This window comes from Centruroides sculpturatus, unplaced genomic scaffold, assembly GCF_000671375.1.
Source record: "Centruroides sculpturatus isolate CEXI.00-Female unplaced genomic scaffold, Cexi_2.0 scaffold550, whole genome shotgun sequence".
Classification (NCBI taxonomy): domain Eukaryota; kingdom Metazoa; phylum Arthropoda; class Arachnida; order Scorpiones; family Buthidae; genus Centruroides; species Centruroides sculpturatus.
Genome location: NW_019384886.1, coordinates 411,197 through 428,403, shown reverse-complemented (window position 1 = coordinate 428,403; position 17,207 = coordinate 411,197). Strand labels below are relative to the sequence as shown.

The following is a 17,207-nucleotide window of genomic DNA, read 5'->3' as shown; positions in this document are numbered from 1 at the left end:
AATAATATATATTAAATAACACACAAACTCATGCACACAGAAATGTAAAGTTTATTTTTTGTGAGGAAGGTCTTGACTTTTCTGAAATTCTTGTTCTTTTGCAATAAAATCGTGTAGTTTCATTTGTCACTTTCCTTAAGCAAATGTTGATAGCAGGAGATAGCATCCAAAATGCTTTTGCACTCCTTTCAAAATCTAGATCATTCGCTACAATTGATCAACGATTTCAGTTATCGTTACCAAACTTTTACTAAGGAAAACTGTAGAGAAATTCTTTGAATCTTTACTGTATTCTTTATTGTACTGAATCTTTACTGTACTTGAGAATTACTGTATTGTTAGGTTGACCAAATTGTCAACCTAATGATACAGCGATAGGCTCTTGTTGAGAATTCTTGGATACCTTCAGCCATAACTTCTTCCACACTCTGTTCATGCATTTATCAGTTAATTCTTGGCAAACATAGTCGATATTTTCTATGGCATCCATGATGTTATATTTTTCCAAAATTGCACAAAACAAACATAGATCTAAGGGAAGTATAGCGCTACGACGAATTGCCACCTTTTGTTGATTGGTTCTTATTCAGGAATAATATTATATACGAACCAATGAAATGCCATGATAATTTGAATCAGCGTAAATTTTGAGCATTTTTTTTAGGCTTTGAGCAAACCGCATTATATCGAATCAGAGTTAAATGAGGCAGCATTAAGCGGGGTCTTACTGTATATAGAAAATTTTTATCAGTTTGAAGTATCTTTAAAGGCAAAATAATTTAAATTTAACTTGCTTCTGTCGTTAGGATTTCCTGGGTTTGCAGTACCACCACCTGGATTTTCTGGTCCTAATGCAGGCCCATCACCTGGTGCTATGACTAATACAGTTTCATCATCATCTATGCTCATGTCTGATATCATTGAAAGTAGTACTCCTAAGTTAATAAATGGTGCAATTGATCCAGTGTTACAAGCTAAAGCAGCAGAATGGACAGACCATAAAACTACTGATGGACGCACATATTATTATAATTCGAGAACAATGCAGTCAACTTGGGACAAACCCCAGGCAATAATTGATTTAGAAAGTAAGTACTATATATTTTATGTTCAATGGAAAATGCTTAGTTTTTTTCATTTGAAAGCTTAATTATAAAAACATCATCCAAACAATCATCTAAATAATTGGGCTATAACTTCACTAATTTAATGATTAATACTAAGTAATTTTCTACTAGAGGTAGATGTTAGGCACCATCTCTTAACTAAATTAATAATTATAATTTTAATAATTAATTAAATAATTTAGAACCAACTGGAAGAGAAGAACTGACCCAAGGTGAAGCTTGAACCCACAACCTTGCTTGTTGTACAGTGCTTTGCCAGTTGTACCACCCAAACCCCGAGCAAGCCTTTGCTTCTAGATGTATTTAAAATTTTAGATATAACCTTATGTAGTTAATTAGTTAATCATGGCAAAGGCTGGGAATTGGCATGGCACAGGCTACATCCATGACCTAAATATATGTGTAAGAGTTGTTCCCAGTTTGGTGATTGTTTGGTGATATTCTATGTACATATCAGGTTTTTTGATATTTGATATACTTATATATATATAGCAAAGACTTGCTCGGGGTCCGGATAGGTAACTGGCAAAGCACTGCACAGCAAGTGGAGGTTGTGGGTTCAAGCCCTGGGCAGTTCTTTTCTTTCTGATGGTTATAAATTATTTAATAAATTGTTAAAAATATATTTATTAATTTAGTTAAGAGATGGCACCTAACATCTATCTCCAGTAACAAATTACTTAGTATTAATCATTAAATTAGCAGAGTTATAGCCTGATTATTTATGCGATAGTTTGGTGATGTTTCTATATACATATAGGGCTTTGCAATGTTTGATATGCTTAATTATAAATTATAACGTCATCGTTAGTAGGTTTGAAGAATTTAATTTTTGATGATAACTTATTTTTCTGTTTTAATTAAGTAAAATATATCAATTATTTGAAATTAGTATATATTTTTATTCAAGAAATGTTTCTTAGTAATGTATCTAAATTGATTGTAGGAAACTACTTGAATTATATTAATATTTTAACAACAATAAAAAAGTAATTAATTGACATTACTTAAAATATTCGTATACTGCTTTTCTGATTGTTTCTCTAGAAAAAATATGACTTTCATTTATATCAGAAAGCCAAATTTATATTTTAATAATTTGAGAGTTGTTTGCAAGACATGCTTGATTTTAGTCATAATATGCAGATTATGGGCTAATTATTGGAAATATGACATATTTTTTATGAATTGGAAATATATACAGTTACTGCAGGTAAAATTACTACCTGAATACTATAGATTCAGATATATTATCTGGACAGATTGCCAGTTATATTAACTGGCAATCTATCTGCCCAACTTGCAGGAATTAAACATTTGAATTCTTCTCTTATTTCTTTCAGATATTTCTAAATTATTTATTAATTAGTTGTAAGATCGTGGCATGTTTATCACTAGTATCAAATTTTATACTTTAATTAAATTATAGCCTACAAATGGTTTGTAAATTCTAGCTATTTGTTTTTTTTTTAATATTTGTATTAGTAATTGAAGTTTATATAACTCTGATGCATTAAATATTTTAAAGCATTCCAATTTTCTAATTTCTCTGTAGCACTAAATGTTCAAAACATTTTATTTGCTAAGGTGAAATTTGTGAACAAAAAGTTCTTATTCAAGTTCAGTTATATTTAGATTGAGAAATGAATTGTAATGTATGTAAAAATATTTCATTTAAATTCATTAGTAAAAAGTTTATGGAATCAGCATTCCACTAAGAAAATGTTTCTAAATTTCATTCCATAGTGATGAAAATGTACACATAAGTGAATTAACTATAGAATTATTTTTTTTATCTAATTTCAATAATTATTTGTAATGATTAAGAATTGATTAGAAATTAAGTTTACAGTATTCACAAATTAAAAACAAAATTTTAATATAATTAATTGACAATTCTGAATTAAGATGTCATTACATACTATGTTAAAAAAATAATTTTTTATATAAAACTCATTCACATTTTAGTATAAAATTTTGTAATGCAGTTTAATTACATATAACTTTAAAATAGTCTAAAATAATTTAGTTGTTTAGTTTATAGTTTAATTTGAGCTATGTTTATATTTGTTTTACATTTGTGCAGTTTTCTAAAGAAAGAAAATAGTTAAAAGTATAGAAAAAAAATTATTTTGGTTTTTTGTATGAAATTAACATTGAAAATTATAGAAAATATTTATATTACATTTTCAACATCAGTCTTTATTGTATTTTAAACTTTCAATAAATTGAAAATTTAAAAGTATTGTTATAGTGTTGTAACAAAACTGTTTTATTTATCGTCATAATTGATTATAAATAATTAAGTGAAGATTCAAATATGAAGATTTTATAATTGAAAAAGTAAGAATATTCAGATTAGTATTAAAGATTTTGGTGTTTGTTAGAAATTTCCAAATAAGATTATTTTAGAAATTTTTAAAATGGAATCAAACACTTATTGAAAAGTTTATTTATTTATGTTATTTGATTGTTTAATCTATTTATTTATTTACTTCAACTGTTCTAAAGCTTTAATTCTAATAATAATAGTAATTCCAAATTTTCGTTTATACGAAACTTATAGATAAGATGTAATGTAATAAAATTTGTATTTTCTTTATCTATATTTACTTTTGAACAGATTAAAATCAAAATTTTTACACTGCAGATAAATCTCTGGACGCTATTTCATTGTAGCTAACTTCAAGTTTGGATTTTCCTGTTAATAATATTTAAACATAATTAATTTTATTTATTAATTTTCAATTAGGTGCTACTTCTAATCTTGCTTCGGCTGAAAGTACTGAAACCATAAATGTAGAAAGTAATGGAACAAATAATATATCTCAAGCATCAGTAAGTGTTCCAGTTGCTAATGGAACTTCTAATCAGGTGGAAATAAAAGAAGAAAAAGCTGAATCAAATGATGAAGAAAAAACAGAAGAAAAAGAGGAAAATCTTACAATGGAAGCAGAAGAAAGTATTCCAAATGAATCAATTAAAAAAGAGGTATTATAGTTTTTAATATTATTTGCAAATCTATATAGCATTTATACTAGTGATGGGACAATACCAAGATTTCTCCTGATTTAAATTCTGATTCTGCTGAAAACTCTTGATTCTGATTCTTTTGAATACTTTCTAAAGTTTATTTTATTTCAGAAAAATTAATGATTTACATTATGAACCTGGTACATACATTAATTAATAAACACAACTTAAGAATGGAAAATCCAGAATCAATCTTTCAAAATAAACCTGAAAATTCTCCATTTACATGTGGATATACATGCTTTTATTGTATACTACAAAATAAATTTGTAATCTTATTTCAGATAAAGTTAATATTGCAACACTATCCTCAAAGAAATTACAGCTAATTCTGTATTACTCAAAGAACTATCCCACTATCCCATCATGTCATATAAGGTTACCATCTTTGGAAACTCTTTGTTGGCTGATATCATGACCAAGGGAAAGGTAAATTTATTATTAAAAAAATGGGGTCACAAAAAAATTATGAAATATTTGGTGGGCTGCAAGTATAAAAAAGTTAAGAACCACTGCTTTACATCAATAAACACCAGTGCAATGATAGAACTTCCATGGTTCTGACCGAAGTCCTATACAAATACTGTAATTTATCACTCACTACAACAATAGTAAAAACCCCGATACAACAATATGACTATCGGGATATGTTGGCATGACTTATTGCTGATTGATGCATGAGTCTTGTGTTCATTAATTGTGTTACCTACAGATCCTCCCCGCACTCCAGAATGGTTTGTCCATATCTAGCAAATTGGTAGCATTGCAATCGTTATCACTACCTCATCCAATCCTATTACGAGGAACTGCAAGCACCAACCAATCACAAAGTTTCCTTTTCCAGCCATATAAGAGCTTTGGCTAGTGACATAGAAGAAAATAGCAATACTAATGGGAAGCAAGAGAAAAACAAATAGCGAAAGCTCATAAACAAGTAAGTTTAGAAATTAAGTTAGGAGCATTCAAAGATATTGATAGTGGAATGAAGTAAATAGAAGTTGCAAAGAAGTATGGCCTTTCTCAATCAACTCTAGCAACATTTTCAAAGAAACAGAAGGAAATTGAGTGCAGTGTAGCAGATGGAAACATGAATCCTCCTTGGAAACGTCTAAAGATACCTAATTGTGATGATGATGACTGCTTTTGGTGTCAGAAAGCAGAGGTCTCCAGGAACTACTATAAAAATATTCTACTATTACAAGTTAGTCATAGACATTGTGGCAGAAGAATGTGTTTATGTTGATGAAGAGCTACATTTATTTACAGACTGCACCGATGAGGCAATTTTGGTAGAGTTGGAGATTGATGTCCAAGATGAGTAAGAGGAAGAAGAATCAGTTTCATGTAAACTTCCTGGTATCTTAGAAGTTATTTCTCAAATAGAAACAATTCAACACATGGCAATCACAATTACTGGAATTGGAAATGTACAGTACAATTAACTGCTATTGATGAAGTTTGTTGAGCATTTGTAAAACACAGCTTGCAAAAAATGAGTCAAAGCAAAATAACAAATTTTTTAATACAATGTAAAGTTCAAAACAATATAAAACAATTTCCTGGTTAATAAGTAATTCAGAACCAATCAGAGAGTATTATATAAATTGTAGTAATTAATATTTAAACTAATCTTCACTTTCTTAACAATCTCAGTTTTTAAGTTTAAAGATCTCACTACATCACTAACATGTGTATAACAATACCCGTGTTATTGTTATAGTCGAACCTCACTATAATGATATTTTGGGACCGAAAATATCATTGTAGTGAGGTTTGACTTTAATTATATTTTATAATAGTTAATTTTAATCAGTTCTGTTAACTAAAGTATTATCTATTTTTCTATGATAGAATTTTTTAAATTGAATATATTGTTTGTAAATTAGCAGAGAGAAGAAGAATCAGAAGTTGTGAAAGAAGTAGAGAAACCTATTGAACAAGAAAAACCATTGGATAGATCCCGTCCAATATCTAGCACACCTGTTCCTGGGACTCCTTGGTATTATATTTTTTTATATTTGAATTACATATTTTTTTAATTTTTGAAAATACTTAAATTTTCTTTTATTAAATATGTATTTAAATTTAAATTTTTAATATATTTTAGGTGTGTTGTGTGGACTGGTGACAACAGAGTTTTCTTTTTCAATCCAAGCACAAGGACATCGGTATGGGAAAAGCCTGAAGAGTTGAAGATGCGCAATGATGTGGATAAGATGGTTCAAACACCACCTCAACAGCCAGATGTTAAAAGTAATAATTATTAAATAAAATTAGACTTATAAATTTTTTTCATAATTAATTTTGGTATCCATCTAGGACTATTTAGTTTTCAGCTATGTTGAATTGCTCTTTGGATTCTATTATATTGAAAATTTACTAATATTTTGAAAATTCTTATTTTAAAATTATTTTTATATTTTTAACTTACTTTAATAAAATACCATATATTAAAAACATGAAAATGTTGTATTGAACATCATGGTCATGTCATCATTTGTTTTGTCTTTATGAATAATACTTTATTTTGCTCTTTCCATTATCAGAGATGAAACAAACTCTTAATTACAAACTTAATATAAATAAGTGTTCTTATTTAAAATTTTATTATGGATTTAAAGTATAAGGTGTATTTTGAAATTAAATTCTGAATGAAAAAAAAAGCAAAAAAAAATGTTTTCAACATTCTTTTCTTGTGAACCTAGACATTCCAGAGTCAAAACACTTTTATTGATGCTTGTGCTTTTTATCCTCTCATCAAAGAAGTATGCTGCTAGATTTTTAACTTAAGCTGATACAGCTGCTGTCACCTCTTTATTGTTATCAAATTATTGTATCACTAAAAATGCCTTTAAATGCAGAAACAGATGAAAATTGGACAATGTAAGATTGAACTACAAGGATAACATAAGAAAGTTTCCCATCAGAATTTCTCTAACTACCAGTTCAAGCATTTGTGTGACATTGTGCTGAAAGAAATACAATGTTTGGCCTCATCATTCTTGCTATTTATTTTGAATAGTCTTTTTTGTAAGTTTTTCAAGATCCTACAGTATCTATCTTTTTATGTTGACGCTTCATGACAGTAATTTACTCAGCAAAACACTGCCATTCAAAAACCGATAATAACTGATCTTAACTCACAGCAGAGAAAATTTTTATATTTTGCCTATTATCTTATACAAATGCCTGATAAAAGTGGAAAATCTGTCGTGTATGTCTTATATTTCTTTATTGCCTTCCAGGATAGCAGTGTACTGATAAAACTGAAGTCATCTGCACAGACCATATGCACAAATGTGCAATCAGGACTTATTTTTGAAATGCATCTGATAATCTATTTGATTTTACTAATATTTAATCATTTTATTCAAAATTCCAGATTAGAATATTTCAAACATATATATGTATACATACATACATACATACATACATACATACATACATACATACATACAATATTTTAAAAAGAATTTTATAAATAATGTCATTGAATGTTCGAAACTTATAAAGCATAATATGCCTGATATGCTTTTTATCTGAAGACATTCCGACTTGATTTTATTCAAACAAATGTGAAGTGTAAAGAAACTTCTAAACAAGCAATACAATCTCACATTAGGAATAATTTGTTAAATTTTACAACTGTTATAATTAAATCATACATCTATGTTAAGTAATGACAGCTGTTAAAAATATGCAAAAACTTTCTGTTCAACCCAGTATAACCTTAACTTATTAACCATGGCATCCAAGAAGTGTGTGAAAGCAATGAAGCTGAAGAGGAAGGATATTGATGATTGAGATGAAAAAGGATGAAAGCATGGCACATGTGCAGGTTTGTCTATCATGTATAAGAAGTTGAGGGTATGCTACCAGTAAATGAAATTTTCATTTTATTATACAGTATGTTTATATTCTATTTATCGTTTTCATGTTTAAATTTATTATTAGGACATTTAATTGTGTTATTTTTACCTTAAATTATGTGAATTTGCTGTTTTAAGTTTATAGAAATGGGTATTGTTTAACAGATCCTAAACTATGGATTAATTCACTTTCCATTATATCTAATGGAAAAAATTGATTCAAACTTTGAATGATTCAAAGTTCAAGTAGCCTTTTGGAATGAATTAAATTTTGAAGTATGAGGCATTGCTATAATGTATTTAAACTTAAAATATTTAGTATAGTAATGTGTGATAACAATTGCTAGTAACTTTTGTACTTCAAACTCATAAGAATTTAAAGTACTGAATATTTCTTTTCAAAAGAATTCATTACTAGTTGCACTCAGAATATCAACCATCCATGAGATGAGTAAGAGTAAATTTTGATTATTGTTTACTATGTTGCGAGAAGCCAGAGTCAATATGAATATTCTATTGACAATCAGCAATGATTCGATAAGAATCGCTCATTTTGTCACTGGCTATAAGTTACAACTTGTCACAGGACTGCATGATACCTGCTGATGTCAGGACCTGACATCAGTTAGGATAGTTATACTCGCATCCTAACTCTCGATAAGAGATAATAATTGATCATTGCTATCTATTACTAGGAAGGCTTTATATTGAGTGGAGATTACAGGCAACTCGATAGACGTCTGATTTCAATTGAACTGACATCAAGACCATTTCTATAAATAAGTAAAATTTAATAAAAATAACTAAAATAAAATACAAGGATTTATAATTTTCCTAACTTTAAAACTTATAAATTCTCTAATCTTCGCAAGAGAGAGAGTTTACATAAATTTGACATAATATCTCTGAATATAATCATTGATCTTGATTTCTTTCTTGATTCATAAGAGAGGTGGAGGTCGGGAAGTCAGAGGAGACTAGGCACAAACAAAAGGTATGGAGAACTGGCTGGAATGGCCAAATTCACCTTGAATCAGGCATGTAAAACCTTTAAATTCAGAAATTTTCTCCAATGAGGTGTTCGGATCGTGGTCATCTGACAATGAGTTGCGTTAGTTAGAAGTTTAGTCATTGGATTCAGTAGTAATTTTCTCAGGAAGTAAACTGTTGGGAAAGAAAGTTTTACTTCCTTGTTCTCTCCAAATTTCCCTGAAAAGGTGGAAAAGTGCACAATTTAACAACAAAATATTACATCAAGTTTCAGATTTTAGAAAAATAAATTAATCTTATATTTTGATTTTCACAATATCTTATGTTCTATAAACACATGTTGTATTGGGTTGATGTGTGAGTTTGTGCTGTATCATTTCTTATTACTTTTTTCTGTGAAATTATTGGTGTTTATGCATTAAAGTATGTCATTTCATAGCATTGTGTTCCTGTTATACATAAATGTTGTTGCTGGAAGAATGGATGCCATACAATCTCACTGACTCCAACAAAAATTATTGTGTTGCCATCTGTGCCTCTTTATTTTTCTGGTATTGCTTGTGATCATCAGCAATTCTTGTTCTGCACTGTCACAGGCAGTGAGTACTAGTGCCTGTAATATGTCAGTGTAAAAAAATAGTGTGGCGGAGTCTACAGACAGGCAACACACTGTCCTAAGCCTGATCTTCATCTACACTGAACAATGTTTTGTATGCTGAGATGTAGAAGGTGTTATCCACCACAAACTTCTTCATGATAATGCTATGCTACACATGGCAAATCAGACTTGGTCCATACAAATTTTCATGTTTCATTCCCCTTCAATGCCTTGCAAGAGATCTTTTCCAATTGGAAAGTTGGTGGATAACTTTTTAACAGCTTAACTTGTGGTATTCTTTACGTGATGACTTGATTGCTTGCCCAAACATTGGAAGAATGTCATTAACAATGGAGGAGAGTACATAGTTGATTGAATTTCCTGTGTTTTATGTTTACATTTCATCATTCAGTTCCAAAGTCAATGCATCAAGCCAATATTTTATGTGTAAATTAACATTTCTAAAAGAAGTATAAAGCCATAAGATGAAACTTATTTTATATGTCAATATAATATATTAATATATAAAATAAGTTTTATAATAAGTTAAATGTTAGCAGTAAGAAAGTTAAATAAAGTTGATTTTATAATAATATAAGTTTTAAGTTTCATATTTTTAGTAATATTTTAATGTTACAGTTAATGCTGAATAAGATGTTGTGTCTCAGTTTATACAGTCAATAAAGAATTCTTCTCAAAATTTACATTATCTATGGATAATGTAATTTTTCTGAAAAATTTTCTATTACAAAAAAAAAGAAAAAAGAAAAATCTGTATTAAAAATGAGGGAAAATAATGACAGGAAATATGATTTGGGTTTATTATAATAACATTTTGAACAAGTGAGTTATACATTACATAATAAATAATTTAACATGTAATAGGAAATGCTGATAAAATTCTATGTATAAAGTAGGCAGTAATGAATACTGAGTATGATATCTAATTTGTTGCTTGTTATTCAGTACTCAGTACTCATTACTAAATGATTAAAGATTAATATTAAGAAAATGTTGAATATACAAACAGCAATTTCTGTCTGAAAATTAATATGATATTACTAATTTAGTCAAAGAAAATAATACATAGTAGAATTATTTATAAATAATAATTTTAAAAAAATTAAAAAAAAAATTGTAATATGTAAAGATTACATTACATTTTACATGTATTATTTATTTATTTATAAATACCGTATTTACTTGCATATAAGACAAGGTTTTTATTCATTTTTCACTGCTTCAAAAACCTAAATCATCCTATACGTACGAGCGAAGGATTCTTTGTGTTTTTGCAAAAATTTTTGTGAACTGTGTATTTGCATTTTTTACTGGATGCTCACACACTGGTGTTTAAAACAAAAGTACTTTATCTAGGTTGTTTGAATTGTTTTTGTTTATTGTCAAGAGTAAAGATGAATAGCAATAGGAAAAGCAAAGCTTTTGAATTGAATTTCAAATTGGAAATTTCAAAATCACATGGGAGCCCAATATAAGTTTTAATCCATTCCCACGCGAAAATAGATGATTATTTGGAAATCAGAATTCAGAGAAACTTGTAAGTGTAATTGACAGAGAGTAGATTTGACTGTTAAGAATTGGCAGAAAAGGTTCCCAATTGTCCAGTTTTACGTAAACAAATTATGTTGTTGATTTTACGAGATTTTTCCTGAAAGATTAAAATGCCAGTAATTTTTGCAGGACAATGTGTGCATTTATGTGCATTTGATATTTTATTTGTGATTAAATGAAATAAAATTAAAATTGTATTAATAAATCTAAATTTTTTTATTTTGATCTTTAAAGTCATACCTCATCATATATGTGAGATTGTCTTATACACGAGTAAATATGGTATTACAGTAGAGTGTCGTTTATCCAAAAGCCAATTATCCGAAACGTCGGTTAACCAAAAGCATTCCAATCGGCAAATTTAAATTTTCGCTAGTGTTGTGGCACTGCAATTTTTGGCTATATCTTGGGCTACTTCAATACTTTTTTAGTTGGTGTGTGTGTTTTAGCTGGCAGCCCTTGCATTTTTGTGTGGTGTTTTTCTGAAGACTGTGTGTCATGCTGAATTGAACGTTTTTGATATTAGATTAACTTCTAAAGTATAATTTTTTTTGTTTTTATATTTTTCAAGATATTTATTTTGTTTGTAAAAAATAAAGAAATAATTTTTAACAATACAATATCCACGATTATTATTTTAAAAAGTTTATGTTAGGCTTAAAATCGACGAAAATTCAACGCGAAGTGACACATAACGGAGAAAATTTTCAGCGTGGGATAGTTAATATATTTTTTCGTACATAATCGATTATCCGAAAAAGTTATCTGAACAACCCCAGTCCCCAATTGATTCGGATAAACAATGCTCTACTGTATACCTTAAATATAAGTATAATATCTTTATTAAATGTCTATTATGAATATAAAGATATTTGCTGTTCAAATTCTACTTTCTTTCGACACTATATCAAATCAAAATTAATAATATAAAATCAGTATATCTTAATAATTTCTTCTGTCATATAAAATGTCAATATGCTAGTAAATATGACCAATTGACAAAAAATTGTTGATTTCAAAAGATTGCTTCTTTTCCATATTGGGAAAAATGTTTTGGCAATTAGTTTACTAATTGGCCAATTAGCTTATAATTTTGTCAATGAATTCATTATTTCTTCTAAAAAATATTTATTAACTATTTAGCCTAGATTTTATATACATTTATAAATATTACAACTTGCTTAATTTTGTTTCTTATGTTTATTTTTAATAAAAACTTCAGTTGAATATTAACTAAATATTAATATAATGTGTCCATAAACCATTGCCCTGATTACAATTTGTTACAAAATTTTTATTAGTATTGGTAGACTAACAAAATTTCACCAAATTTTATGCTAATAATTAAAAATTTTTATTCATATGCAAGGACTTTAATAAAGTTTAACTTGTGCAGTATTTGTGGCATAAAGAATATGAAGTGTGGAATTCAAGAAGTGCTCTGCTATTATGCTTCTGATACCACTGTTATTTTGGTTAACACAGAAACTTAGCTGATCACACAGAAAAATAAAAGCTATGTATGGGGATGAATGTGGGCATGAATGGAAGAGGAAAAGTTAGAGAGACAGGAAGATCTGGAAATAATGCATTCCACTCCACATTTTAACAAAATTAACACAGTTTATTAAACGAAATGGCTTTTCTACAAGAGTGAGTTATTAATGGGAAAGTTTTTGTAGGATTGTATGAGAGAGAGTTTACAAAGTCGGATGCATGTTGGTAAATATCTTCATTGGTAGAACCTTGATGGATATTGGGATTCTGTGGATCGTCTTGATGAATGGGTGGAGAGATTTCTGCTGGGTTGAGGAAAGTAGATTCCTAGGTGGGATAGTTATTAGTCAAATGTCTGGTAGATATAGGCAGCTTTGGTCTGGCAAATGGTGGTGATTGAAGGGATTGGCATTGGAATATGATTGGAATACACTTGCACAAGGAGATGGATTGGCAGACACTCTGTCGTCATCAGCCTTTGACCTTTTTATGTGGGGGACATTGGAACTCAGTGTGAGGTTTCGATGCCCATTTTAGGTAAAGTTGTCTGTTGTTCCAATCCATGATTTTGTCATTAAGTTTCCGATGAGTAGTCACTTGTGAAGGAAGTATAATCTGTGGGAAAAAGTTGAATTTCCTGAACAGTATTTATGACATCTTTGCTGTTATAGTTGGTGAAATAAATTTAATACATATGTACGAAATACATTCTTTTTAATCAAATAATTTGCATTAGCCCAGATTGTTACACAAGACAATACTCAATCTCTTATAATTCTAAATTTGTTTTCTGATTTCATGTTAAATTAAAGAATTTTAAATGCTAATAATTTTTTGTTATACCAGTTTTTTTATTTCATATAAAATTTTATTTTTTATTTTTTGGAGACAAACTATCTGTCAGCATCAGACCTTTATTTTATTTTAATTGGAACATATGTTGTCAGTATCTAAAGCAGTCATACATTATGATTGCATTAGACAAATTTTTGATTGTAATAAGTGAAAGTTTTATAATGTTGTTTAATTTATATGTTTTGGGGCATATTGATTCTTATAATATTAGATGACTGATGATGATATTGCAATTACAGTAAATGATACCTACTGTATACAGTAGAGTGTCGTTTATCCGAATCAATGAAGACTGGGGTTGTTTGGATAACTTATTTTTCGAATAACCAATTATGTACGAAAAAATATATTAACCTATCCCACGTTGAAATTTTTCTCCGTTGCGTGTCGCTTCGCGTTGAACTTTCGTCGATGTTAAGTCTAATGTAAACTTTTTAAAATAATAATCGTGGCTATTGTATTGTTAAAAGTTATTTCTTTATTTCTTACAAACAAAATAAATATTTTGAAAAATATAAAAACCAAAAAATATATACTTTAGAAGATGATCTAGTATCAAAAACGTTCGATTCAGCACAACACACAGTCTTCAGAAAAACACCAAACAAAAGTGCCAGTGCTGCCAGCTAAAAAAAACACATCAACAAAAGAAAATATTGGAGTAGCCCAAGATATAGCCAAAGATTGCAGCGCCACAGCACTAGCAAAAATTTAAATTTGCCGACTGGAATGCTTTTGGATAACCGACTTTCGGATAAATGACGCTGTACTGTATTTTAAAAGAAATTAATGGACAATAGCAAAATTATACTTATATAATAGAAAGGAATTTATTAACAGACTATCATTGTACATGCAAGACAATGCATGAACATCTTTGTGAATTAGCTCTGTCCAAAGTGAAATCTTTTAAAAATATCAATCATAATATTCACAAAAGTGGATGGAAATGAATGTTGTCTTTAGTGAGTTATTCAAAAAGTAATATAATAATTTTTAAAATTATAAACTGATTTAGAATAAAAATATGAATTCTCAATAAATTTATTTCTCAAATTTTGAAAATAATTTCAAAGATCTTTATTCCTTTCATGAATGAATTTTTTAAAGTTAAGAAAGGTGACTAGCATTTATAGAGATTTTATTCAGTACGAATGTGATTTATAATTCTAATGACCATGCATTAAACTAGTTAGAAGTCATATTTTGATCAAAGTGAATATTTGACAGGTTCTGGCTAGTAGTTAAAAACTAATAAGGCAAATTTAGTAATTATAAAAATATTTTTGAGATTTCAGTAACTTACCTTTAGTTCCTTTAGTAATGAAATTTATATTTAAACTAAAAAGAAGACATATTTATTTCATATTAGCAGTTTGAACTATTAATATATCATAATATAATATAATAAACTATTTTCTTTAATATTGCAATATAATTTCATTTTATTTGTGAATTAAAGACATGTTAAAATTTCAAAGTTTATTGTAATTCAAACTTAAATATATTTTGAGCTTGAATATGCAATTTATAAGTTGAAAATTTATTTCATTAACTTTCAAAAGAACTAGCACTGTTTATTGTAATTATTAAACATTACTTCTGTAGACTATTTTACTGATATTTAGTGGTTGTTATGAATTTGAAAATAATGTAAATGATTTTCTCACTGAAGTTTTACATTTCAGAAATTACCGTATTTTACGGACTATAAGACGCACTTTTTTCTTTGAAAAATTGCCTCCAAAATTCAGGTGCGTCTTATACTTGAAATTAATATAAAAATGTCCAGTGTTTGATTTAAAATTCCAGCCAGCCTTAAAAATGGCCATATATTTGATGCCATGGGAAACCTATCTCTATCTGGCAACATTGAATTCAACTGGCAGCAGTAGTGCACTGATGCGACAACAAACATGGATGCATTCTTTTATTCCTCCGCGTAACTCTGCACGTGTGGAATGCTTCGTGTGGAATGCATTCCTAAATTCTGGTCAGAGTGCACGCTGTCGAACGGCAAAAACAGCCACTTGTAGCAGTAGTTTGTGGTGGAAAGTAACATGGCATCCTCCATGGCTCAGATAGTGTTGTTTCGGGGTCCATTATGTGGTTTTATGAATGAAAATTTAGAAATTTTGAAAGCGCAAGTTAGTGCACATGGTGATGTATGGTAAGTGTCTTTTCGAATTTTTTTTGGATGGTAGCCAGCATTCTAATTTTTTTCATGGCTATTTTGAATGATCTTTCAACAATTAATCCATTTTATGGTTAAATTTTACAATTGAGACTCTTCTTTTGCCTTTAAAAGCTCATATTTTAGAATTACAATATTTTTGTTAGTAGCTAACAAAAATAATGGTAAAAATGTTATTTTTTTAAAAAATTGCTTAAAAATTAAGATGCGTCTTATAGTCTGTAAAATACAGTAATCTTTAAATGAATCTTCACATTAATTAAATTTATATGAACTTTAAAAAATATAATATATTTTATATTGTGGAAAAAATATTACTTGAAGAAAGAAGAATGTTGCAAATGCTTAAATTGAAGATTTTTTATAAATTAAACTCTGAATCTCTCCTTTTTGAACCTGAAACATACATACATAATTTGAAAAATACTTCAAGATATTTTGTACGTTGTTGTGTGTTTTAAATAATAATAAATTTTTTGAAGAAGTTTTAATGGAGTCAGTAATTATTATACAATGGACTCACTTTATAGTGACCTTTTGGAGATCTGTTGAAAATGGACATTATATCAAACTTTTTAATATTTTCTAATTCTGGCAGAAAGGTGCTGATTATGTTATATTATTTCATGTGGACATAAAAAAGTTCTTTGATATTATATTTAAAGTAATTTTAAAAATTAAAGTTAAAAAAGATCCTATCTCATAGTGCCATATCAGGATTTTCCCGACCTCGGCCACACCCGGCGCAGATTAGTAAGCAGTTAGTAAATACGCCAACGCGTTACTAGGGAAAGTTAGTACCCAGAGTGGTTTCCCGTTGCCTTCTCTGGGTGTTACGCGAGGGGAACTAATGCCTTCCGGGAGGACTTTTATGGGGAACTGGCCTCCTATTTAGTCGTTATTGGCAAGGAGAAAACCTGGAAAACTCCAAGCAGCCAGCCTGTCCGATCGCGGCGCGAATCCACGACCGAACTCCCAATGTTTAGGGTACGAAGACCACTCGGCCACTGGTGGGCTTAAAAAAGATATCAGTACAAATTTGTTTTTAATAAGTAAATGACAATCAAATGATGGTTAATATATTCTACAAATGTGTATGCACTTTATTATTATAATTATTATTAGAGAGTCAAAATTCAAACGTTAAACTTGTACAGCAAGCAGAAGCACACATCTGATGTTTGAACTCCAAGTAAAACATGTTGCACCACACATTCACGTCACACTGACTCATGGGATATTATTGAAAAATGGTGGAAATGCTTAACAATGACGAATGTTACCAGCGAAGGTAAATAAACAAATTAAACTATTTTAAAGTATTTATAGGATATTTAATAACGCTGAATAGTTATTTTTAATTAGCGTCGTGTCTCCTACCATGTGATAGGACTACCTCATACTTTTGTTGGGGGAAGTAGTGGCTTATGTAAATTGAAAGCAGCTCGGAAAATTATTTTTAGAAAATTTAC

At 28.9% G+C, this 17,207-nt stretch overlaps 1 protein-coding gene across 3 annotated transcripts in view; it reads left to right on the top strand.

Annotated features, from left to right (window-relative positions):
- LOC111631110 (transcription elongation regulator 1-like) overlaps positions 1-17,207 on the top strand; it is a 128,263-nt gene that overhangs the window by 31,496 nt on the left and 79,560 nt on the right. Inside the window, exons 4-7 of one of the 3 annotated variants that reach the window (XM_023375309.1) lie at positions 807-1,088; positions 3,880-4,118; positions 6,050-6,159; positions 6,268-6,413. In XM_023375309.1, coding sequence (XP_023231077.1) covers positions 807-1,088; positions 3,880-4,118; positions 6,050-6,159; positions 6,268-6,413 — 777 coding nt within the window. Of the gene's footprint in view, positions 1-806; positions 1,089-3,879; positions 4,119-6,046; positions 6,160-6,267; positions 6,414-17,207 lie in introns of all 3 variants that reach the window. The other 2 variants (XM_023375308.1, XM_023375310.1) reach the window with 2 other exon arrangements.